The 25,265-nt window shown below is 47.1% G+C and overlaps 1 protein-coding gene across 1 annotated transcript in view; it reads left to right on the forward strand.

The window, feature by feature from the left end:
• The window catches only part of CAPN13 (calpain 13), an 84,783-nt gene extending 60,509 nt beyond the window's left edge, over positions 1–24,274 (forward strand). Inside the window, exons 12-23 of the mRNA XM_008952518.3 lie at positions 1,307–1,318; positions 3,464–3,660; positions 4,684–4,717; positions 5,079–5,135; positions 8,579–8,636; positions 8,743–8,801; positions 10,463–10,531; positions 12,508–12,583; positions 14,476–14,604; positions 15,643–15,698; positions 16,256–16,312; positions 23,826–24,274. Of these exons, the coding sequence (XP_008950766.3) occupies positions 1,307–1,318; positions 3,464–3,660; positions 4,684–4,717; positions 5,079–5,135; positions 8,579–8,636; positions 8,743–8,801; positions 10,463–10,531; positions 12,508–12,583; positions 14,476–14,604; positions 15,643–15,698; positions 16,256–16,282 (774 nt within the window). The 3' untranslated portion in view covers positions 16,283–16,312; positions 23,826–24,274. The remainder of the gene's footprint in view (positions 1–1,306; positions 1,319–3,463; positions 3,661–4,683; positions 4,718–5,078; positions 5,136–8,578; positions 8,637–8,742; positions 8,802–10,462; positions 10,532–12,507; positions 12,584–14,475; positions 14,605–15,642; positions 15,699–16,255; positions 16,313–23,825) is intronic.
• The last annotated feature ends 991 nt before the right edge of the window (positions 24,275–25,265 follow it).

A 25,265-nucleotide genomic window follows, 5' to 3' on the forward strand; every position in this document is an offset into this window, starting at 1 on the left:
TTCCCATCTATTTACAGTGGTCTGATAGAATAAAAGAAGTTGACTTCTCAGGGAAGCTCCCGATGTTAGGGAGCTTACATTTGCGCCAGGTTCTGTGCTATCTGTCAAAATCTCCCCCTTCCTTTCAATGCGATCATCATTGCTGTGAAGAGTAACCACACCTTTCGGGGCTGACCAAAGAATACCTCCTTCTCTCAGACACCTCCTTTTCTGCCTCAGTTTCCTTCCTCTTGCTGTTCTCTGCAATTGAGTGGGTTTCATTTTTCACAACCTCACACAGAGCATGAGTGACCAGTCATCCCAGTTCACCTCTAGGTGTGCCAAGGAACAGGCAGGCCACACAAGGAAGAGGAACGTGTTCCACTTATAAATTTTTTGAGGTTATCCTCATTGATCCATTCCATAAAACTATCAGAGGAAATCTTGACACCCAGCGGATCACCAAATCAGTCCACAAGCATGGGGAGATGTGTGGGCTGACATCTTCAGGATGCAAGAGCCATGGCCTTGGAAAGGGCCATAAGTTCTACCACGCTATTGGTGGTTCTCACCATGCAACTTGGAGAAGGTGCAATATTCTCCAGCTCTAATGTTATCACAGATATAAGTAACGTTTGTAAAATTCATACCTAATAAATTTAGAACAGTCATGTCTGCTTACAGCTATTATGTGTCTGTTAAAACTCGTCTGCAGATTGGTCCATGAATGCTTTGTTGAATCATGAAAGTTAGAGTGCAATAGTGTTTGAAGACTCTAAGTGATGGTGTATCTTGTTTCTAATAAGAAAAATTTCTTTTGTCTTTACTTCATCTTGCTAGACAGTGATATGTCAGTGTTTAAAACATCCTTTGTGGTGGCCAGGCACAGTGGTTCACGCCTATAACCCCAGGATTTTGGGAGGCCAAGGCAGGCAGATCATGAGGTCGGGAGTTCAAGACCAGCCTGACCAACATGGTGAAACCCCGTCTCTACTAAAAACAAAAATTGGCCAGGCATGGTGGCACGCACCTCTAATCCCAGCTACTCAGGAGGCTTGGGCAGGAGAATTGCTTGAACCTGGGAGGCGGAGGTTGCAGTGAGCCGAGATTGCACCATTGCACTCCAACCTGGGTGACAGAGCGAGACTCCATCTTGAAAAAAAAAAATGCTTTATGGCATAACAGGTATAAAATAAATTATTTAAAAGAGAGGAAGGAAAGGAGAAGGAATGCAGGGATGAAACCAATGAGCCAAGCTGTTCAGTTCTGCTTGCCTTTTTGTTTGCGTCTGAGTTCCTAAATCTGCCTTTCTCCCTGTTTCCAACAGGCTGGCTCACAGGTATGGCTCAGCGTCGTCCTTGCTCTGCGCCTCTGCTGCCGTCTGCTGGTGAAGTGTTAGGCCACTTCCAATGCCCGTGGCCTCCACGTGTTCAGTGGCTGCAAATTCAGTCTCGCTAAGTCTTACATCAGACACAGGCCTAGAATCCCCAAACAGTTTCACAAAGCAGGAGAATAGTTAGGTGTCCTGGTCTGAAGCTTCGACCCTTTGAGCTGTTCTCTTGCTAACATTCAAGTGAAACCATCCTCAGGCCCGTGGCCTCTGATAGAGAAGATTGATGGAGATGGTTCCTTTTTATTTAAGATGAGAGCAGCACTAAGGGGTACCTTGGAAAGATCTTTAGCCTCCTAAAGTAGTCAGTCCCCAAATCCTCCATAAGCAGGATGCACGCTCTCCAAATGCAGCTTCAAGGTACATCCTTGAGCCCGTCTTGCAAGAAACTGCCACCCTCCTAAACAGATCATCTGGCTCAGGATTGGTGAAAGGTGACTTGCCCATATGAGGAAGGATGGAGAAAGACAGGTGGAGTTTGGAATACCTATCCTCACAGGCACTCAGACCCACCCCTCTGCCCATGGCTGAGAGTGCTGAGCCACCAAGAGGGAGGTGCATCTGCCTGGGGCCACAGATGAAAGGGAGGAGCAAGATGTGGCCACAGACAACAAAGAGTGATTACAGCACCTCCAGGCCTTCCAGGGGAGCCTGCCTGTGACAGTGGTGGCCCAGCCACAGAGCTGGGGTCAGGATCTGACTCTGGTCCCTGACATCCCAGCTATGAAGTGGAGGGTTGGGATGGGCATTGAGAGAAGCACTCAGGTGCAAGGAGCCATCAGCGTCTCAGGTCCCAGAGCTGGAGAACAAAGTGGCACTTAATCCAGGAAAAGCACAGTACCCATCCCTAGAACTAGAGTCGGGTCTGTGCATGACCAGTCCTGGGTGTGTGGTTTGTTGATGCTGGATACTCTGAGCAATTGACCAAGAACCCCCACGTTGTTCCCCCACACTCACACTTCTCACTGCCACTGAGCAAGTCTGTTCTGAAGGATCAGGAGCCTGGACAGGGCTATGAGGGGCCAACAGAGGGAGCAGGACAAGATAACGGGTGAGCAGGGAGACTGTTGCCTTCTAATTATAGGAGGCATGCTGCCCACACACCTCTGCATGCCCACTGCCTCCCCGTGCACCCACACATGCATGCACACTCGCCCATACCCAGAGCCATGGGACACTGCTGACCCTCTGGAGAAGAACTGATTCCATCATTGCTTTTGCCATAAGGGCCCAAGCAAGTCAGGCTCCCAAACCTGCTGAGGCTATTGTTAATGTCAGCAGAATCGCATTGGAGATGCCACCCTGCCATACCCCTGGGGCAGTGGCCTATCTCCTGTTTTACCTTGGAGCCCAGCCCTGTCCCTACCCCTGAAAAGAAACTTTACCCTTTCCCGTTTTCCCTGCAAGGCATAGCTCATAAATAATCATTTCCTGCTGCATAACCATTCGAAATGGAATCCCTATGCTTGACTATAGTGGGGAAAATTTGTTTGGCAAGGGGTTTTCATTATATAATATGTATGTGACATCTGGTAATAGGAACTGCATTATATTTATTGTTTTATCTCTAAGAAAATATTGAAATAAAAGGAAAATGATCAGGGCCCATTATTCTCCAATGAGAAGGAATCTCGGGGCTTCACTGGAGAGATGAAACAGAGAAAGTGAAAAGAATTCCATTCTGTAATGGTATAGCAGTCCAAAGTATTCTGCTAAACATTCAGGAGAGAAGGAGCTTTAGGGGCCCCAGAAGAAAATCAGTGTCAAAATGATGTCACTAGTTTCCATGGAAGTTTTCTTTCTATATAAGCAGGGAGAGAAAACTCAGAAACTCAGGATGCTGTTAGACTCAATGAGATAAAACTGTGTGTAGTATTTCTTTGCATCCATTGTAGTGTCCAGGGTCTAGATGAAATGGCAGTCTAAACACTACTGCTTTTTGAGAGTTCAGCTGAGCACTGTCTCCATTTATAGAGCCTGTAATATTATCTTGGTGAATGGAGACGGTCTAGAAGGTGGTGGGTCTTTCTTGGTGTCTGGGGTCCATGCACAGAGGAGGCTTTCTCACAATAATTGTGTTTCCTCTAATTCCAGCAGTTACGGGAGAAATTTCCACCCGTGTTTTTTTCCTCGTTCAGAAACACTGTCCAAAGCTCAAATAATAAATTCCGCCGCAACTTCACCATGACTTACCATCTGAGCCCTGGGAACTATGTTGTGGTTGCACAGACACGGAGAAAATCAGTGGAGTTCTTGCTCCGAATCTTCCTGAAAATGCCAGACGGTGACAGGTACAGAAGCCTCTGGGATTCTAAATGTTTTATTCTACTTAACTTTATAAAAACACATTGTGTAATTATGGGCAGTTCTCTGTGCATTCGTGCAGCCTGTGCTATGTCACTGGGGACACGATATTGGCCCCACTCTAGAGCAGCTCACCATAAATGGGGAGCGAGAAAGTCTGTGAACCAAGAACCAGACCACAAACAGGATGGGTCCATTGCCAGATGGAAATGCAAAGTGGCACGGGAGGACTGAGTGGCAAGAGGGACTGAGGAAGGTTTCTTGAGGGAAATGACACGTGAGCTGGGCTTTGAAGAAAAACATAATTTAATAGTTTAAAAGGGAAGGCGATGGTAGCCATGGGAAGGTAGGTAGAAGAAAAAAGCATAAATGGCGGGAGGGAAGTGGCTGTGCACAGGGCTGCTTGGAGAGTAAGTAGCATCGGCATCCATACAGGAAGGTGGCATTTGGCCAGCATATCACATGGCCTGAAATGTGGGGTATAGCAGGGAGACAGTGAAAGATGGGCCTGGTAGAAAGAGTCCATCATGGAGGGTCTTCCATGCCAACTTGATCATTCAAGACTGGGACCAGCAAGTGCTCACCCCACTGGGCCCCTTGTCTCCTCTTTGGCCCAAGACAGACATTGCCATCATTATGGCAGTCTTTGCAGCTGAGCATTGGTGAGATCTTCTAAGTCCAGCATGCCAGGCTGCCATCATACCACCAATCAGAGATGGAACCTAAGGCAGAGCCTATCTGCCATCCTGACAATGGGGGTTGCTGGAAGTATGTATCTGGTTGTGGAAGGAACCATTTACTAAACAGTTAAAGACCAGACCATTTCCAGACAAAAGGCTGGGCTGGTGGCCATGGTGCTGTAGCTGCTCACTTCGTGTCCTGCGGTGCTGAGGGTGCCCCATTCAGGAACTTGGCATCAATATCCAGTGCCACCTGGGTGCCCTCTATATGCAGGCCCCCTTTGAGTGGTGAGCTGGTCATCTTTGTCACACTGTCCTCTGATTTTCTAGGCACCTGAGCAGCCATTTCAACCTCAGAATGAAGGTAGGTATGCAGCAAGGTTTGGCTGGCGAGCCTCATTGGCCCCATCCCATCCCCAAGAGCTTCCGTCTCCTTCTTTACACCTCCCGCTGCCCCCAACCAATGAAAAGAGAGACACCATGATAGGCCGATGAAGGCTCAAAGGGGCGGGGTAGGGGGAGAAGACCAGGCCTCCAAGGCCAGGCTCAACCCAGCCCTCTTCCTTCCACAAACTTCAGTTTTCTCGTTCCCCAGAAGGCTTTTTCCAACTGCCCAATAAAGCCTCTTTCTCAGATCTTGGCAGGGGTTGTTGCACTCTTGCTGTACCAGATGGGTGGCCTCCTTCCCCAGAAGTCTAACACTGGCTATTTTCCCTTTGATCCAGGGAAGCCCTTCAGAACATGGCTCCCAACAAAGCATTTTCAACAGATATGCTCAGCAGGTATGGTACCTAGCACCCAGGGGCCTTACGTGGGATTGGAGAAAGGGGACCTGAGGGAGGGACAGCTCTCACAGGCCTTTACTGGGATGCAGAGAGGAGAAGTGACTTGATGGACTATTTTACCTGCCTCTCTTCCTGGATCGTCTCCAGAACTGCTGTGGCTGCCAAGCTCGGTAGAGACGTGGCGCCCCACCTAGTGTCATCCGGGGAACTTCAAGCTGGAATGCAGAGCTTAGAAAGGGAGGGGATAATTATGGGGTGTGAGGTGCATTGCCCTCTAAATCTTTAAGCAAGCAATTGGCAGTACCCCGTGAAACCTTTCCTTCTCCTACTCGGCCACCTCCCACCAACCTGGCATCGTTCCTCCCGGGAGCTAGCCAGCTTCAGAAAGCACATACAGCATCCTTGCTGCCAAACCACCTATGAGCACACAGGATTTCCTTAATGGCTTAATAAACTGTTATAAAGAACTCCTTGACTTGTCAGAATAAAATAGCTGCCAGGGACTCTGCACAATGAGCCTCTTACTGTTAATAATTGTGTTAGTGTGGAAAGTGGAAAGTGATACCGATGATCATCTCTCCCCTGCCGCCTTGAACCAGGAAGAGGCCAAGGACAGGAAGGATGGCAGTCCCTGCCTATGCATTCAGAGGGTTAATGGGGTAGTGGTCACCCAGAAGCAGCCTGGGCCAAAGTAGGGAAAAACTAAGAACGTGGCTGGAATGAGTGGCATGTGTTGCAAAGAGCAGCTGTACACAGGAACACGGACCTCCATGAAGTCAGTACCAGCCCAGGATCCAGGTCCACCATCTGGGCTGATTCAGGAGGCACTTCACTCACTGCATGACAAGGCCGGCCAAGATGACTGCCCTCAGTCTGTAAGCTCCCGAAGGCAGGGATGATATTATATGCATTCCTTGTCCCCAACACTGATCACTGTCCTTGGCCCGAGGAGGTGCTCAATCATTTCTATTGAATTAAGACAGATCACCTCCCCCAGAGCTGATGCCTGAGTGAAGGTTAGCCCCTGAGGTGGTTAGCAGGGCTGGATTAGGATGCCTGAGACTAAGCTTCCTTCAGTGGCAGGTGGCAAATTCTCACACAAGGCCCATGCACCTGTACCTCTAAAATAAAAATGTTTGCCATATGTGAAGATGGGACAGATTTTCTAATCAGGACTTTTCCAAACAACAGCCAAGTTCCTCCTCATAGAGGGTGACTGGTGGCCCACAGGGGGCCTTTGCGGGAATTAGAATAAGACCCCATTGTGGCATTCTGCCAGATACATGGCTGGGAAGCAGAAAAGAGACTGGATTCCAGCCCCCTTTCACCTCTCAGCCAGGCACTCTTGAGCAGGGCCCACCTGGCAGTATTCTGTAATCCTACAAACTGTCCTCAGGGTCTGTGTCCTCCAAAGAAAGTTTAAAGCAAAATATTCCTCCATGCACTCACTGTGTCCTCTCTTCTGATCTTTTCTATCACTTTAACTAGATTTAAACTAATACAATGGTTGCCGGGCACAGTAGCTGACGCCTGTCATCCCAGCACTTTGGGAGGCCAAGGCAGGTGGATCGGGAGGTCAGGAATTCGAGACCAGCCTGGCCAGCATGGTGAAACCCCATCTCTACTAAAAACACAAAAATTAGCCGGGCATGGTAGCGCACGCCTGTAGTCCCAGCTACTTGGGAGGCTGAGACAGGAGAATTGCCTGAACCCAGGAGGCAGAGGTTGCAGTGAGCCAAGATCGTGCCATTGCACTGCAGCCTGGATGACAGAGCAAGACTCCATCTCAAAAAAAAAAAAAAACAAAAAACCTAATACAATGACTTTATACTACCACCGGTTCTTCCTTCACTGTAGTAGTGGTGACAGCTCTATAACCCAGGGTCTGCCTGTGGGAAAGGAAGGATCCACTTAGACTCTGGGATGAGCTAGGTCTATCCACCAAGTAGCCAGCATTTACCCATCATCCGGACATTACAAGTCCTACTCTAAGCTTTGGGAATCCCAAGGAATAGCTTTTGGGCATCTTGCATTGTGGTGGTCGAGGCAAACATGCAATTTTTTAGGAGACTGTTTAAGCAACCCTCACTCTATTCCTACCCTCATCTCCTCAGACTCTTTTGGTTGGTTATGAAGTGCAGGACCCGGGGCAGGCTCTGTCCTCACATGGGAATATGGAGGAAAAAGACATGGTCCATGCCCCAAAGCTGCTTTATAGTGGACGATTCCATGGAAGTTGGAACTCCTCATTAGCATGCTAACTGCTGTTCAAAGCGAGGTGTCCTGAGTCTCTGGAAGAGAAACTCAGTTGATAGTGGGCACTCAACACCAACTTTCCTGATAAAACCCAGAGTGAAATGTTGGAGAAATGACCCGAGGACCATCTTCAGGCACTGGCAGGATGCTTTCCTCAGGGGCATCCTGAGGGGTCATCCTTCTAGGTGAGGACCCCATCCGGACAGGCTCTGGGGCTGTTTGTGCTTCCAGTTCAAGGTGGTAAGGCCAATCCTGGTAGATGGAAGGTGCTGATTCTCAGAAGACCCCCAGGAGGCACCCTATTCTACCTGACCAGTGCCACTCTACAGGGCCACCTGCTGATAAATCTTTCCAGCGCCAGCTCCCCATGAAAATGCTTTCCCAGGGCGATAGCAGCATAGCATCCCCTCTTCCCTTCCCAGGTTGGACGTGAGGAACAGCCGCATATAGAATAGCTCCATGTCTCTGTGAAATTGTCATCAAAGACACTGCCTGTCAACCTGCTGGATGCCCCCAATATAAAATCAAATGTAGTTAACTGCCCCAGAAGTTGAGGTCAGGAAGAGTTCCTCCCTTCCCAACCTCAATTGCTTCCTGCTCTTAATCCGAAGAAAACCATGATGTCTCCCTTTTTGCTTCAGTGGCCGGGAAAATTAATGCTAAGTAATGTGCTCAATGATAGCAGTTTCTCTTAGCCCACGTTTCTGGTATTTTTAATTCCTATTATCACACACGTGCACACACACACACACATACACACACACACACATACACATGCACACAGTAGTCATAGTTTTTCCTAGTCTCTTTCTGGAAGCAGATGGGGAACACATCTGAAGGGTTGAGTTGATTCATTCAACAATACTTACCCTGAGGGGTTCCCAAGTGCCAGAGATAGTGGCAAGGACTAAACTGCTTTCAGTCCAGTAATAGATAAAGACAGGAATGCAAGGTCACCCACACCAGGGGCCAAGCATCAGGAGTGACCAACACAACAGATGTGCAGGGGAGGGAGTCACTACTATGGCTGGCAGCCATCAGGTAAGTCTTCATGACGAGGGCAAGATGGGTACATTGTGGGGACTAAGTGCTTGGAAATCTGAGTGCTTTTACACGGCAGGCAGATGTGTCTCTTAGATCCTGGCACTGATATAATTCCTGCATTCCTTCCTTGTTTGGATCAGAGGCTGGACATTGATGCCACCCAGCTTCAGGGCCTTCTCAACCAGGAGCTTCTAACAGGTATGAGCAGCCCAAGGGCAAGCTGGCCCCACCCTCCTCCCTGCTGGCAACCCCACCCCACACCCCACTGTCAACACTTCAGTCCTTCCTGTCCTTCTCTCCTCAGGACCTCCAGGGGACACGTTCTCCTTAGATGAGTGCCGCAGCTTGGTGGCTCTGATGGAAGTATCCTTTGCGGTCATCCCTCCCATGCTCTGAGCACCCCTCTGCTCTGTGGGCTTCCCCAGAGACCTAATTAGGACAGTAGGGAACCCTTTTCCCACTCAGTATTTTCTCTTCTTCCCTGTCCTTGAGTTTCTGGGGATTCTCTACTAACTCACTAACATACCACAGCAACAATGATAATAGTTACCATCTATCAAGCATCAAGCACCTAGTATGTGCTGATCAGTGTACTGGGGTGGGTGTGTGTGTGTGTGTGTGTTTGTGTGTGTCCTTATAATTCTTGAAGCAATCCCTCTGATACAAAAAAGTATCATCTCATACAGTAGAAGAAACAGGAGTTCAGAGAGGTTAAGTAATTTGCCCAGATCACACAGCTAGTCAGGACTCATGCTCAGATTTGAAGTTGGAGCTTTCAGCCTCCAAAGTCTATGCTCTAACCTTATCCTAAACCGCCCCTTTATAGCACCGTTGGGAACTATTTTCCCTTTCACCCATTCACTTCCCACTGGAGGAGTCTTCATTATTTAAATTTCTTACTTCAACAAGTCCCCAATTCAATCAAGATAACTACCACCAAAACATGGAAAACTGCCTGGTCTACACAGCAGTTGCACCCCAGCATTGCTATGCTGCATTCATAGCAGGAGAGGCTGGGCAGAGGCAGTTCAGAGACTCACTCCAGGCCCGTGGCTACAAGTGTAGGACCAAGAATTGAACCCCAGGCTCCTGACCCTCCTCCTGATTTCCATTCCCCAGTGAGCCATCCTCCTCCTGTGTACCCCTCGCTTGGCAAGCAGAAGAGGCTGACTCCATGAGTGTAGACCCCCAGATGCTGCCCTGCCAGCCCCTCACTCGGCAGTGTGCTGTCTCCTGAGACGCATTGCCCCGCTCCCGCACCATTGACAAGGCTGAATTGGGACTGTGAAGCCGGCCATTGTGAAACAAGAGGGCTTTTTTGATGAAATCATAAATCAGGCCCTGTCTCTGCTGGCTGTGCTTTGGAATCTATCAGAGACACAGCCCATCTCCCACAGAGGAATCCAAATGGTCCTCACAGTGCCACGGCCCGGGATGAGTAACCTGAGGGGAGGTCACATTTGCTGGACCCCTGCAAAGCGGACAGGTCTCTTTCAGCCTTCTTCCTACTCATGGCTCCCCTTCCAGTTCTCAGAGGTTAATGCTTTTCCCTTCATTAGTCATCACTGAACCCATCATACGGCACGGCCAGGGCTGGCTTTAACATGCCCACGAGATGCATTCCCTCTACACTTATGCACACAGGACTCTACGTGCTCGCCTGTGGCTGCTGCTTCTGGGGTTGCCATGACCCTTCGTGCTCCTCCCCAACTTCTGGAGCCAGAGGGCCCACTCCAACTGGTGAAGGCCGTGTTCTAGACCCCTCTCTTCCCTCAGATGCAAGTGATATTGGCCTCCTTTCCTCAGGGCTTCCTTCTTCCAATTGCCCATTTTTCTTTGTAAAACAAATCTAAGCCAGGTCCCTTTCAGATACAGCGGGAGCCAGCTGGCATGGGGCCACATCCAGGTGACAAGGGACCAACTGTGTTGCTAGAGATGAATGGGCCTGCTCTGGCTTCATTGGCAGGACGGCAGCCCCTCTGCACCTTGCACGCTAGCTGGTTCACTCTTAACTCCTTACCCAGCTGAAAGTGAATGGGCGGCTGGACCAAGAGGAGTTTGCGCGACTGTGGAAGCGCCTTGTTCACTACCAGGTACGGGCACATTCTCTGTGACTAGCACTCTCATTCTGTCCAGTTAGCAAGGATTTACTGGGTGTCTAACCCTGCACCAGGGTTCAGGGGTATGAAAGAAGAGGAAATCTCACCCCTGCCCTCAAGGAGAGCTCGCATGTTGTTTGGGGAGACATGGTGCAACTCTAAAAGGCACAAGGCAATGCCTAATTAGGTGGTGGAATGAGGGATGCGTTGGAGGTGGGAGGAGAATGCTGTCCCTGTAAGCTAAAGCTACCCGCTAGCATCTCCCCCCACCCCCGCCCCTGCATCCACTGCAACACCTGCTAGCTTATCTCATTCCCATCCAATCCACCTGCCAGAGGATCTGTCGAAAACAGATGTGGCCTGAGGCCTCAATGTGGCCTCCCCATTGTTCCTAGGACAAAGTCTAAGCCCTCAGAGTGGCACGCAAGACCCTCTAAGTGGGTCCCTATTTGGGGCCCAGGAGAAGCCCTTTCCACTCATCCCACTCTCTCCTTTAGACTCCAATACAAGTCTAAAGGAGACTCACTATTTCCTGTAAACGTCACACCTGTGCCCCTTCAGCCTGCCCCTCCTGCCTCTCCCCTCCCTGCACCCTGAGACTGGCCAGTGCCCACCTACCCTTCATACTTCAGAATTTTTCTTGTAATATGTATACCCACACATGCCAAATAGAAGTATAATCTGTTTTTAAAAACTAATAAATGCCAATAAATACATCAAATGTCTAGCCATGTCACTAAATATTTTCATAACATGTTTAAAGGCTGAAAAAAAGTGTTCCTGTGTGGCTATTTCAGTATATATTCCCAGATCCCTGACTAGCGGTCACTTGGTTTCTCATTTCATTGCAGGACACTGCGACGGCTGGCATGTCCACTCCCCTGGGTCCCCCAGGGCAAGGGTCCCTCATATCCATCTTTCCCCAGAGCCTCCCTAGTGTCTAAAACACAGCAGGGGTTCAAAATGCTGAATAAATGACTGAAGAAATTCCGAATGAACGAATGAATTCCTGAGAACAGTCTAGGTCTGTCCTTGCACTCACCAAAAGCCGAATAAGGCCCCCAAAAAGCTGTCCAGCTGCTATTTTGCAACAGTTGTCTCCCATGGTTGGCCTCAGTCACATGCCTGTGTGTGGGTACTTTGCTTTGGAGTAGCTCCTGGGGACAGCTAGGCATGGACCCAAATTAGGGTCCTGAGTTCAGCCCTGCAGCACTTACACACCTAATCCAAGGCAAAATGTTCCCTGCCTGAGTATCAGTGTCCTCATCTGTGAAGTACGATGTTGACCAGGATTATACAGAGAATTGGATAGAGGTAGAAAAGGCCTGGGTGAGTGCAAGAGCCGCCCCATACAAAAGTAATATGTTCCGGTTGCCACCTTCTGCCCCTGTGCTGGGCTCTAGGAAGCAATTCTAACCTGCTTTCAATATTTTCTATAGAGCATTCACTAATGTGCAAAGCACTCTCTCAAGCACTTTATAAATATTGAGTCATTTACTCCCTGCAACAAACCTGTGAGGTAGGCACTGTAATTAGCCCTATGCTACAGATGAGGAAACTGAGGCCTAGGAAGATTAAGTCATGGCCAAAGGTAATACAGCTGGTAAACAGTCCATGATTTAAACCCTAGCAGTTTGGTTGTAAAGCCTGTGCTCTTAACCACTACCCTACGCAAACTCTTTGGAGAGCCCTACACTCCCCTCAAAAGTAGAAAACTGCCCTATGTGTCAGGGCCCAGTCTGGGGGCACAGAAGAGGAAGGAGCATGGGTGAGGAGGGAAGCAGCCACAGCCCCTCGGCGGGCAGCCAGGATGGTCAGTTCACCAGGTGTGGCCACTGTGTCCTCCCAGTCCTCAGTGCTATGACCGTGCCTTCCTCTGAGGTTTAGGGAAGCAAGCTCCCAGGATGGAAAAGGAGTATCCAGACCTTCCCAGTCTTCACACAGACTTCTTGCTTCTCTTCCCCTATTAGCATGTTTTCCAGAAGGTTCAGACAAGCCCTGGAGTCCTCCTGAGCTCGGACTTGTGGAAGGCCATAGAGAATACAGGTACAATGGGGACTTTGGAGCTGTGGTGCCCAAGGTCCGGGGGGGGGGTGATGCCCACACCCCTAGTAGCAAGGCTGGCACAACAGTGCCAGGCAATCAGGAGACAGGAGCGCTGCAGCTCTCGTGTCCTCCCCAGTTCACACTGACCCTGGGGGGCCTCCAGGGTTGCAGACTCAAACACAGTTGCCCTGTCTGAGTTCTCACGTGCCAGTCAATTTTCCCAGATGTCTTTCCTCCCCAGCACAGCTCTAATTGTGAGAAAATAGCCGTCGCGTGATTGATACCCTATCAGGAATCGAGCTCGCCTCGGAGACGTGCTTCCAGCTCAGTATCTGGGCCATCAGGGTTAAATACCCACAGGCTGGCTGATGATCTCTCTCTCTTCACAGAGAGTTTGGGGCTAAATTAAATCAAATGGCATCTGTCTGCTTCAAGTAGGCAAAGGCTTTCAGCCCTGGGATAATGAGAATAATCCCTTAGGGTGCATAAGTGCTCCATGGATCAGCAAGCACTTCTGTTGGCGTCATCTCATTTGACTGTCTCAACTACCCTGCAAACTGGGAAGGGCAGGAATCATTACCTCTACTGTCCCAATGGGGAAAATGGATCACAAAAAAAGTTGCACAAGGAAATGGCCACCTTCCTTTAATAAAATGTAAAATCACATTTCCCCGGGTTAACACTGGAAGGAGAGTCTCCATCATCCTCCCTTCTGTGGATCCTGGCCTGGAGACAGGGCAGAAAGATCAGACTGTTGCCCCCACCTGTAGCCTGGATCCTCCCCTTAATGCTTCATAATGTGGAGCTGGGACTCTTCAGGGCTTGTTAAAGCACAGATTGCTGCACCTCTGATCAGGGGGTGTGGGTGGGGCTCAGGAATTTGCATTTCTAACAAGCTCCCAGGGGATGCTCATGCCCCTGGTCTGGGGACCACACTTTAAGAATCCATTAAAGACGAAATCTTTTAAAAAGACCTCACACATGACTTCAGAATAATAAAAGAGAAAAAAGTAGAAAATTGTTCAAATTCAATTCAGTAAGCCTTCAGCAGCCAGGCAAGTAAGTGAAAGGGGCGATGGAGCTCACAGTCAGAAAACAGGTGACTGAGAACATGGCAAGCAGGAGAGGACCTGGCTTATCTAAAGGCATTCGAGTTCATGTTTTATTAACTCCGCTAGAGAAACCTCCTGTGTCTCTGGCTGCCAGAGGCTCATGGGCCACCAGGCTTGTCCCCATGATGGATGGTTTGGCTTGCAGGGTTCTACTTGCTCTCTAAGTCTTGCAAAGCCTGACTATGTGCCAGTGTGCACTTGGCCCCTGTGAGGTCGGTGCCTCCCTGGAGCTTATAATTAGAAGCACAGGATGACAAGGCGCTGAGCTCCTGCCTGCCTGAGGCCACCTTCTGCATTCTGCTCTCCCGCCAAGGGTCAGTCTTTTCCCTGGATGGACTTAGGACTGCATCTCCTTCTGCCAGGGGCCACTCCCACCTACACTAGCAGCATCCATAAACAATCCACCTACAGTCATGGGTGGGGAGGAAGGTTGTGAAGGTCATCAGCAAGGAGAAGTTTGACAGAGGCAGAGCTAGAAGCAACCCCCAGGTGTCCCAGCAGCTCTCCCATTACGTGGGAATGATCAGATGATTGTGAAGGCCAATGTGTCTCCAGAGCAGGGTCTTCAGTATCTTCACGTGGTCTCTGGCCAGACTCCAGAACTAGGTTCCTGGGGCCTAACAACCAACAGGAAAGAGAAGACACTGAAGGGAGGGGGCTGAGTGGGAGGAGTTGGTGGGAGGTTGCCGGGCCCTCTGAACAGGTGTCTCAGACCCTGAGAGGCAGAGGAACCCCCCAGCCCTAGACTCCTCTCACTCACTCATTCACCTGTGGCCCCAGACTTCCTCAGAGGGATCTTCATCAGCCGTGAGCTGCTGCATCTGGTGACCCTCAGGTACAGCGATAGCGTCGGCAGGGTCAGCTTCCCCAGCCTGGTCTGCTTCCTGATGCGGCTTGAAGCCATGGCAAGTAAGTGTCCCCAAGGGGCATCCCAGAGACCTTGGCAGTGACCGAAGAACACAGGAGAGGACCGGACACCCCCTACCCCATCCCAGGTCTGCGTGAGGCCTCAGCAGCAGGGTGGGCCGGCAGCCTGCGTGAGGTGCCAACCGAGGCTGCAGATGGTGTGACCAGCTCCCTCTGCACCCCCCTCTCCCCTGTAGTTCCCCATCGCAGGTCTCTTTTCCTCATCACCCTGCCCAGCCCCTCTCTCAGGAACAAGGTTAACGCTGTCCCCGTCTCCAGGTTGTGTTTATCATTGAAACCTGCTCTTCAGTTATGTAATGAAGGATTTTGGTCTTTGCTGCAGGAATTTCACACACAAGTGAATAAGTGGGGGCAGGAGGTCCCTCCCCAGGCTTCAGAAATCCAACTGTGTGGGCCGAAGTTTCCACACTTTTTAGCAGTGTCACCCTTTGTTTTTAATGAAATCTAGTGTGAAACCCCGGGCCACAGTCGGGCCACAGTGGGGCCACCGTGATTGCAGGAGAGAGGCCAGACCCCTCCCCACTCATAATCCTCTCACCGCCATGCCACGAGGCACTGCTGCAAAGCCTGCAGCTCTGAGCTGGGCAAAAAGATTGAGAGACTAAGGCTCTGGGAGGGTAAAAGAGAAGCCTGAGGTACAAGCCTTGGCCCCCACACAGTTCTCAGTTGCACAGGGAAGGTCCCCAAATTGTATCACTGAAAGAATGACAAGCCCTCACATCCCCACAGCCTAGTGTGGATGGATGCAGGGGCAGGGAGTGCAAGGAAGCTGGGAGAGGGAGAGGCGTGTGGGCAGAGCAGGCACACAGCCCCTCTGAGGAGGTGAGCCCTGAGCCACTCGCCCCGTGCAGAGCTCGGCTAGACAGAGAAAAGGATGGGTGACAGGCACACCCCGTGGAGCAGGAGGGGCTGCTTTACAGAATCACCTCCTGTGCTTCTTATAGGCCCAGGCCTGCCTCCCCTGAACTGCCTGGATTCCTTCCTCCTCAGTCAGTCAAAACCTTCCCTTCTTTATCCTAGAGACCTTCCGCAACCTCTCTAAGGATGGAAAAGGACTCTACCTGACAGAAATGGAGGTGAGGTACCTTCCCCTCCCCGGGGCAGGCACAGTCCCAGGCTGCCTCCCCTGACTTAATTCCAGAGGGCATTTTTCTCCCTGAGGATATTGAACGGTCTGTCAAAGGCCAGCCAAGCTGTCCCCCCAACCTCCAATTACTGCCTTATATATCGCTGGCCGCCAGGCTGCTTTAGGATCTTGGCAGACAGATTTTATTTTTTTCCAATAGCTTAATAAAGCAGAGGATTATGTGGGAGTCATAAATCCAGGAGGGAACAGAAGGACAGCCCGCTGAGCTCACTGTACATTAAACTTATTCCCATTGAGTTTTAGAGGCTCCTGACCAGCCAGCTGGTAGACCTAAGATATATACGTCTCACTGCCTGGTTATTCAGGGAGTAGCAGAAGATGTGCTGTGAGACAACCCCGCCCCGTACCCTGCTTGGGTTGGAATTAGCTGGAAGGGGTGATGAGACTGGACTGAAGTCTTCCGAGGGAGGAGGGTGGCATTTGCCCTGCTCTGTATTAAGCTAACAAGTGTAAAGAACTGTTGTAATGATGATGCTTATTTTTCAGTGGATGAGCCTGGTCATGTACAACTGAAGCAAAGAGGAAAGCAGACCCACGGCTCAGGTAAGACATGGTAGCTTTGGAGTCTTTCCCTCCTGGGAGCATGAGTCCTCCTTCTCCTCTAAGAACTGCACATAAGACTCTCTCCTTGGGAGAGCCTCCCCAGGGATGACAGACCCTTACATAAGTGAACCAAGGCTTAGCTGCTCAAGGCCCTTGAGTTTCAAGGCCAATGCTGCAGATTTCATGCAGACAGTGTAGACCAATGGACCTTTATGGAAAGGCATGGCTTGGAAGGCATGAATGAGGGTTTAGAATCCTTCACTGCAGTTCCGAAGAAAAAAAGTATCTCTCATCACGGGAAGGGCAAGAGAAATGGTGGAAATGGAATGGTGTAGAGCAACAGAAATGGTAGAAATGGTCAGGCCTTAGGGAGAGAAGAGCGGGCTCTAGCCCCAGCTGTACCGTTGTCTCACTGTGCAGCTTTGGACAGATGATGAACATCTGTAGGCATCAGTGTTTATCCCTCTAGCATGAGTGTGCTGAAGAATTAACACTCACGTCATTTCCTCTACATTTTTTTTTCATGAAACAGACCCTAGAGTTACATAGTCCACACCCTAACCCTGCTGTAGCAGAAGCCCCGTCAGTCTTCTAGAATTCTTTAGGACAGGGGAGCTCAAGATGTTGTGGTTCCCATTGTTGGACATCTCCAAGTGTTAGGTATTCCTTAGCTAGAGGCAATCATCTACTTCCCTGAAACTTTCTACTCATGCTTCTGGCTCTACTCTCTGGACCACTGTAGAAAAAAATACTGGACATGCAAGACCTAAATATTTGAGGATACCTTTGCTATTTTGCCCAAAGCCTGTCTTCTTTAATTATTCCTGTTGGTTTTCATCCAGACCTCCTGGTGACCATTCTCTATGTGCCAATATACCTTCGAAGTATACAGTTCTTCACGCAGCCGACCTGTGATCAATATCACCTAAAACTCGATTGTTTTTGTAAACAGTATCTAATCTCCCATTCATGCACCTTGAAGTCAAGAGACAGACACTGTCTCCATAAATAATGTTGTAGCATAAATATTTCCTGATGAACGCTTGATGCTTTCTAATGATCGCAAATGAATACTGCAGAGATCATAGTTAATTTGACCCAATAGTATTTCCTTGAGTTCTCCTTTCACTCCTTTTTAAAAACAGAACATTTGATTATTTTCAGTTTTATTGTGTCTGTTCCAATCTGCATGACTTCTAATATCAAAAATGATTCTTCAATTGTATATTTAAGCTAATTTGATACACAGGGCCTAAAGGCTTAAACTTTCAAAATAACTGGATTCTCTCTTACTACCTTTTCTCCGTACAGGGTCGCGATTCTCTCTTAACTAATGTTTCCACCCTTCCTATTTTTAAACAATGTGTCAGAAGGAAGGATAATATTAGAGGCATTGTTGTGTTTACTTCAGTTTCTTTCACTAATGCCTATCATCAGCCACAGGAGCGCTTCCCTAGCTTCCTCATTTATCACCACCCTCTGGCATCACATCATTAAAGCACATCCACTCACTCTTGGCTTGTGGTTTGCTTTACAGAATTGGAGGCAGGAGGGTGAAGAAGTTCTGCCTCCAAATCTACAAACCCACCTTCCTCTGTAACTATCTCCCCCCTTCTTCCTCATTATCCTTCACCTTCTCAAGGGCCTGATTGAATGAATTCTCTCTTCTGTCTTCTGAATACTAAACCTGTCTCTGTCTTCTGGAGTCATTTAACTCCCATTTAAAAATGTGTATCTTTTAAATTTCTTCATCTCCTACCCCTTCCAGCTGAACTCCACCTGTTTCCTCTCATTGCAACCAAATTTCATGGAAGAGCTCATTGTCTACATATTCTCACTTCCCACTCTCCCTGCTAACTGCTTCAGTTGAGATTTCTTTGACATCATCTCTCTCCCTGACTTTGGCATGGCCTCCCTATCTGATTTTCCTATATCTACTCATATCCCTCAAATCAATTTCCGGCAGCTGGACTACACTTTTTAAAATTCAAATCCAATCATTACATTCTCCAGGCTTAAAAACGCTTCAATGTCCTCCCATTGCTCACAGGAAAAATCTGGCATCATTAACGTGGACCACAAGAGCCTGTCTCCTCTGGACCCTGCCCACCATCTAACCACAACTTGTCCCTCTTTTTCCTGCTCTCTACTCCCACCACACCATTACACCTTTACTTCCTTCTATTTTCCATGCTTTTCCCAGCCTGAAGCCTTTGGCCTTACTGTCTGCTCTGTCTTGGCTGTCGGTCACCAAACTCCTGATCCTTTATGTCTTAGCCCAGTTGGGTTCCCATATTATGGGTTCCCATATTATTCACTCACATATCACCCCTCCCCAGTCATAACATTCAACACACTTGGTTGTAGCCCATCTTCTTTTAAAGAAATATATTGAGATATAATTCACACATTGTAGAGTTTGCTCATTTAAAGTATAGAGTTCAATGGTTTTTAGCATAGTCAGAGGTGTGCAACAATCACCACAATATGATTGTTAGAACATTTTTATCACCACAAAAAAGAAACCCCATGCCCAACTAGCATGCCCACCTAGCATGCCCACAGCAGTTGCTCCCCAATTGTGTCCCACCCTCTAGCCTGAGGCAACCACTAATCTACTTTCTGAATCTGTAAGTTTACCTATTCTGGACATTTCATATGATTAGATTCATACAACATGTGGTCCTTTATGACTGGCTTCTTTCACTTAGCGTAATGCTGTCAGGATTCATGCATGTTGTAGCGTGTATCAGTACTTCATTCCTTTTAAGTGCCAAATAATATTTCATTGTGGCTATACCCCATTTTTTTCATCTATTCCTCAGTTGATAGACATGTGGGTTGTTTCTAGTTTTGACTGTCATTAATAATCCTGCTATGAATGTTTGTGCACAGGTTTTTGGGGGGACATATGTTTTTATTTCAATTGGGTGTAGAGTTATGAGTGGAACTGCTGGATCATACGGAAATTCTATTAGTAAATTTTTGAGGAACCACCAAACTGTTTTCCAAAGCAGCTACACCATTTTACATTCCCACCAGCTGCAAATGAGAATTCCATTTTCTCCACATCCTCAGCAACCCTTGTCATTGTCTGTCTTTTATAGCAATCCTAGGGAGTGTGAAGTGATATCTCACTGTGGTTTTGATTTGCATTTTCATGATGACTAATGATTTTGAGCATCTTTTCAGTGCTTATGGGTTATTTTATATCTTCTTCGGAGAAATGTTCATTTAGTCCTTTGTCCATTTGTAAGCTGGGTTATTTATATTTTTACTACAGAGGAGTTGTAGATGTTCTTTGTATATTGTAGATACGAATTCCTTATATATGTGATTTGCAAATTTTTCTCCCCTTCTGCAGGTTGTCTTTGCAGTTTTTGATGCCATCATCTGTAGCATATGAGTCTTTAATTTTGATGGAGTCTAATTTATCTATTGTTTTCTTTTGTCACATATTTTTGGTGGTATAGCTGAGAAATCATTGCCCAACCCAAGGTCAAACTATCTATTCTGGTTTTTCTTCAAAAAGTTTTATAGCTTAGCTCTTACATTTAGGTCTTTGATCCATTTTGAGATCATTTTTTATATGGTGTGAAGTAGGGTTCTAATTTCATTCTTTTGCATTCATTCATTTGTCCCAGCACCAGTTGCTGAAAAAACTATTCATTCTCCTGTTTCTTTGTCTTGGAACCCTTTTCAAAAATCAATTTAATATAAGAATGTATTTATGGACATTCCTTTCTGTTCAATTGATTTATGTGTGTATCTTATGCCAGTATCACACTTTGTTGATTGCTACAATTTTATAGTAAGTTTTGAAATTAGGAAGTGTGAGTTTTCCAACTTTATTTTACTTTTCAAGACTATTTTGGCTCTTCTGGGTTCCTTGCATTTACATATAAATTTTAGAATCAACTTATCAGCTTCTGGGATTTTGATAGAGATTACATTAAATCTAAAGGTCAATCTGGGGAATATTGCCATCTTCACAATATAAAATCTTTTGTTCCATGCATCTCTTCATTTTTATATATCTTCTTTAATTTTTTTGAACAATGATTTACAGTTTTCAGTGTAGAAGTCTTACACTTTCCTTGTTAAATTTATTCCTAACTATTGTAGTTTGGGATGCAATTTTAAATAAAATTGTTAATATTATTTTCAGATTTTCATTGCTAGTGTACAGCAATAAAAATTATTTTTATATTGATCTTATATCCTGCAACCTTGCTAAACTTATTAGTTCCAATATTTTTAAAGGGCTTCCTTAGAATTTTATATATTCAAAAGTCATGTAATCTGCAATAAAGATAGTTTTATTTTTCCACTCCAATATAGAGGCTTTTTATTTCTTTTTCTTGCCTAATTGTCTGGCTAGAACCTCTAATACATTGCCGAATAGAAGTGAACAAAGCAGACAACCTTGTGTTCCCGATCTTGGGGGAAAACACCCAATCCTTTGCCATTAAATATGATGATCACTGTGCGTTTTTCATAGATACCATTTGCCAGGTTGAGGAAGTTCACGTCTATTTGTAGCTGGCTGAGTTAACACACTTTTCATTACTTGCTTGACGTCAGTATTCTCTGCTAGACTATAAGCCTGGGTATGTCTTGTTTGTTGCTATTTCCTTAGCACAAAGCGAAACACCTACCCTGGAGAAACTAGTTGATAACTTTCTCCCAAATAACCAAAAGAAATCACTCTTTCAGGTTTGTACCTTCCTTTGTTTTGTTCTCATCCCAGCATTTGTTAGTATTAGCTTATATCCTAGTCTTCCTGCTATTTTAGCTATTCTCTATTTTCTTCCCCTTTGGTGTACTGGGAGGCAGGTAGTTAATATTATCTTGTTATTATCTCTAATACACCACGACCCATATTATCTTATGAAGGCCTATTTTTCCCTCACTTTTTTGAAAAATTTGAAAATTTCCCTCACTTTTTTGAGAAAGTTGAAAGTGTCCTGGTCATTTCAACTCTATCCAATATTCCCTTACTTTGCTATTACAAAGTTTCTTCTACGAGTTCCAACACTCTGAGGTCAGCAAAGAGACTTTTATCATTAGCCAGGATTCGATCCAGAGAAGTCCCTCTCCTTGCTCACTTGATCCTCTGTGTTACAAAGTGTCCCTGCAGCGAGCAAAGGCTTTGTCCTGAGTTAAGCGAGCTTCTCCCAGAGATGAAGGTTATTGGAGCTCCATCACCAGTCTACTTGGTTTCCAGGTCACTCCCTACAAACTGTGTACAAGAGGTCTTTTATCTGCCCTTGGACTCACCGGGCAAGTTGAGGTATACTTTCGTTGTAAGAATACTTCTGTTCCTCTCTCTGGCTCATTTTTAACCCATCTGCTCTCCTCTGACCTAGCAGATTGGGATATAGGTATATGCAACTGGGCTGAACTCCTCTTCCTCTCTTCCCATCATATATATTTCTTTTAAACAAAGTGTATGCCTTGTTGTCACATTGCAGGCAATACCTATGTTAAAATATGTTTAAATATAAAGTTCATACTTGAAAGAATGCTAATACTTATCTCATTGCTCTGTGCTCCTTGGACACTTGAGGCTGTATTGATTTTAATTGATTTCAGAGTCTAGAGGTTTAATACACGGCAAATCACACCCTGCTGAGAGTTTGTCTAGCTAATGTCATCTGCATCCATGTTGATCTGTCAATATGCCAGTAAAATGCCTTATTCTAACAAAATTGTCATTTATAACAATTTCCTACTGTATAAAAATACAGTTTCTTGAGGAAAGGGCCACCTTCTCCTAGTCTGCAGGATTTAGGTGAAATATGACAACAGTGGCCCTGGTCTTACTGATGACCAACAACCATTTTCTGCAGGATGAGTCTACTTCTAGCCCAGTAAATCCATCTCTCCAATCTCATTCTGTTCATCGAAAGAAATTCTTTTCGAGAGACCTGGCTAGATGTTGGGTTGAAGACTGACACCCCAGGGCAGATGGAACTGTCAGAGTTCAAGTTAAACTCTCCTATACTTCTGAGTTGAGAGTTGTGAGTCTGGATGTGCCTCTGGTGATGTGAAAACACTCAACACCATTGGCAAGCATACACCTGGTGGTTACTAGGCACCTTGAGATGCCAGGGTGTCCAGCCTTCTGGAGCTGGCTTTGGAAGAAAAATGTATCCAACTGGGAAACCGACATGTACACTCCAAGGGCATAAACCAAGGAGGAGGAAGAGTTGGAATCCAGGAAACAGAAGATCCAACACTAGACAGAGACAGGGAAGTCCAAGGACCGGTGCTATGCAGCAGAGCAAGAGAGTGAGCCATTCCGAGAGGAGCTGGAGGGGCGGCCTTTGGGGAAAATAGGAGCAATTTTTGATCAGATTGCTTAATTGTAGGAAAAATAATGTTCAGAGGGATTTTGCAATTCTGCTGGAGAGCTTTGGAAGAATTAGTAGGATAATGACTTAAACTAAGCAGACAAAAAAGTGAGGTAGTTATTAACTCCTGGAAGAATAAAGAGTTACAGAAGAGAGAAAATGTGATCCTAGAGTATTTTTTCACTCAGCAGTGAACAGTACATATATAATTGTAATAAAATACAAATGGAATATTGATTTAACAAAAATGTGACATAAATATATCAGAAGGAGGGAAGATGTAGACATGAAAGGGGGTTAGAAGCAACCCCACCCCATCTTGCATCATAAGAAGTCAATAGGCATTTAAAATTGACAAATCAAGAATTAACTGCATAAGCATATTACCTAGAAATATGGAGGTAAACATCAGAAGAAAGAGTTTAGGGAGGGGAATTTGGATAGAAATGGGACAAGAACCTGCTATTTTTCCTTCGTGCCTTGTAGTACTCTTTGAATTTTCTAACTATGTATCTTGGACTGAATTTTCATGAAAAAAAAATAGGCAAACTAGCAAGTAGTCTGAGAGACAAGAGAGGTGGAGGGAGGCAGGGAAGAAGAGTTGAGGCCTCTTTACCCCATGGGTAGGGCAGCTGGCTGATTATTGCAGAAGACATGACTATGCACGAATGTCACTTTATTCCAAGACCCCTGCACTTGAGAAAAACCACTCCTCTGCAGAAGTCCAAAGCTAGCCATCTGGAGCTTGGATGGGACAGAGCTCAGGGCTGTTGTTACTATAGCAGCCCCTGGCCTCAGCCCTTCCAACCTGCCTGGAGATGGGAGGAACATCTCTCCCCCAAGTTTCCCTCCACTCCAGTGCCAGCCCTCAAGGTGCTAAAATGGGCTATGATATGAATTCAAGCTTGGGGCAGGACAGGTGGGGGGGGTGCCCTTTAAGGAATTTTGAAGAATGGAGTAGGGTCATCCATTAAGGGGCCATGGGCACGTTGGGGTCTGTCAGCCTTGCCAGCAGGAAGTGCCAGTGCTTCCTGTACTGTGGGATGATCCAGAACAGCATCTTTGGAATGGGGCCCCACTTCCATGGTCACTCAAAGGAAGGAGTTTCTTTACTCACCCTTGGCCCTCTGCATTTGCACCTCCGTGTCTTTCTCTAGGACAAGCTCCCAGTGATCACTCAAGAATCTGGCTCTCATTCTAAGAGGCTGTGCTGCCCAGTATGGTTGTGATAAATCTAAACCGGCCCTGCATGAAACAGAGTCCAAGCTGTCTCCCAACAGCCTGGGTTCGGTCCTTGGCTGGCCCAGGCCCAGTTAAGCCTGTGGCCACCAAGCAGCTCATCTGAGCACTTTGGGATGTACTCAGCCTACGTTGCCCTGGAAAAGGAAGCAGGAGATGTCTCCCTGTGGGAAAGGAGAAGAGAAGTTGTCTCTGAGTCCCCTGTCACCAGTTGGATTCATTTCTTGGAAGAGCTAGAATGAGCCAGTTTGACCACCCTCGGGTGCTGTGGGTGACACAGGAGCTGTCCACTGGGTGTTTGCAGAATAATTACACTATCTTATGTCTGAATCCTGATGATTTCACAGCTAAATGGCAAAAATAAAACATGTTTCCCATAAAGGTCTCTCATTCATATTCTGTCTTAAAAATACATTTGGGGAAGAGGAAAAGTACCCAGCAAGGCAGACGCTTCCCTCACTCTCTCCTCATCCATGGTGCGGTCACTGGGTGTCTCAAAAAGGTGAGGCCCACAGAGGATGGAAGAGATTCCACAGCATAACTGGGCCAGATCCCGCTCAGAAGAATTTGCAGTTGGAAAGCTCATTTCTGGATGCATCAACCCAGTAGGGGAATCGTTGCAAATGGGTGTGTCAAAAGGACAGGAAGGTGGGAAGCTTGCTGAGTGTGACTTTCTGAGTGGCACGGTCAGAGGACAGGATGGTGTGGACAGGGCTTCATCATCACACACACACCCATGCCAGGAGCAAGGGCAGTGCTCGGCAGTGATGGCATGCTGTATACAAGTACCAAACGGGCCCAAGTGACCTCATCCACAGGGACTGTTGTAAAGCCTCCACAGTCACTTCAAGTAGAATAGCTACCTGCCTAAGGAGTTGAACCCCTCTTGCTAATGCTTTTGAATAGCGAGAGGGTCAGACACACAGCAAAGTTTGGGACAGGTCACTTTGCCTCCCAGTCCCCTGCTTGGTTAGCCAGGATAGATGCCCATCTTTGTGAGCATGGACTTTGGAGTTAAAGCTAATATCTAAAGATCCTGAATCCTAGGCTGTCAGACTGCCCTGTTGCATAAGATTTTCTGCATGCAAAAAAACTGGGGCTGGCAGGTCAACAGAGACTCTGATAAGTGGGAAAATCCATAAGAATGAATAAGCCATTTCCTGCAGGATTCAAAGATGACCTTCACCCAGGCATCCAGGTAGAAAGTCCAGCCCACCTGCACAATTTGCTGCCACAACCACATGTCATTCCAAGCTCCTTTTGGGCCTGCTTGCACCCTGGAGGACAAGCAAAAATGGATGATTCTGCAGGCCTAGGGTCAGTGGTGAGCAGCCCCAGAGGTCTGCACAGGCTGGACT

The sequence above is a fragment of the Pan paniscus genome, chromosome 12 (assembly GCF_029289425.2).
Source record: "Pan paniscus chromosome 12, NHGRI_mPanPan1-v2.0_pri, whole genome shotgun sequence".
NCBI classification, from domain to species: domain Eukaryota; kingdom Metazoa; phylum Chordata; class Mammalia; order Primates; family Hominidae; genus Pan; species Pan paniscus.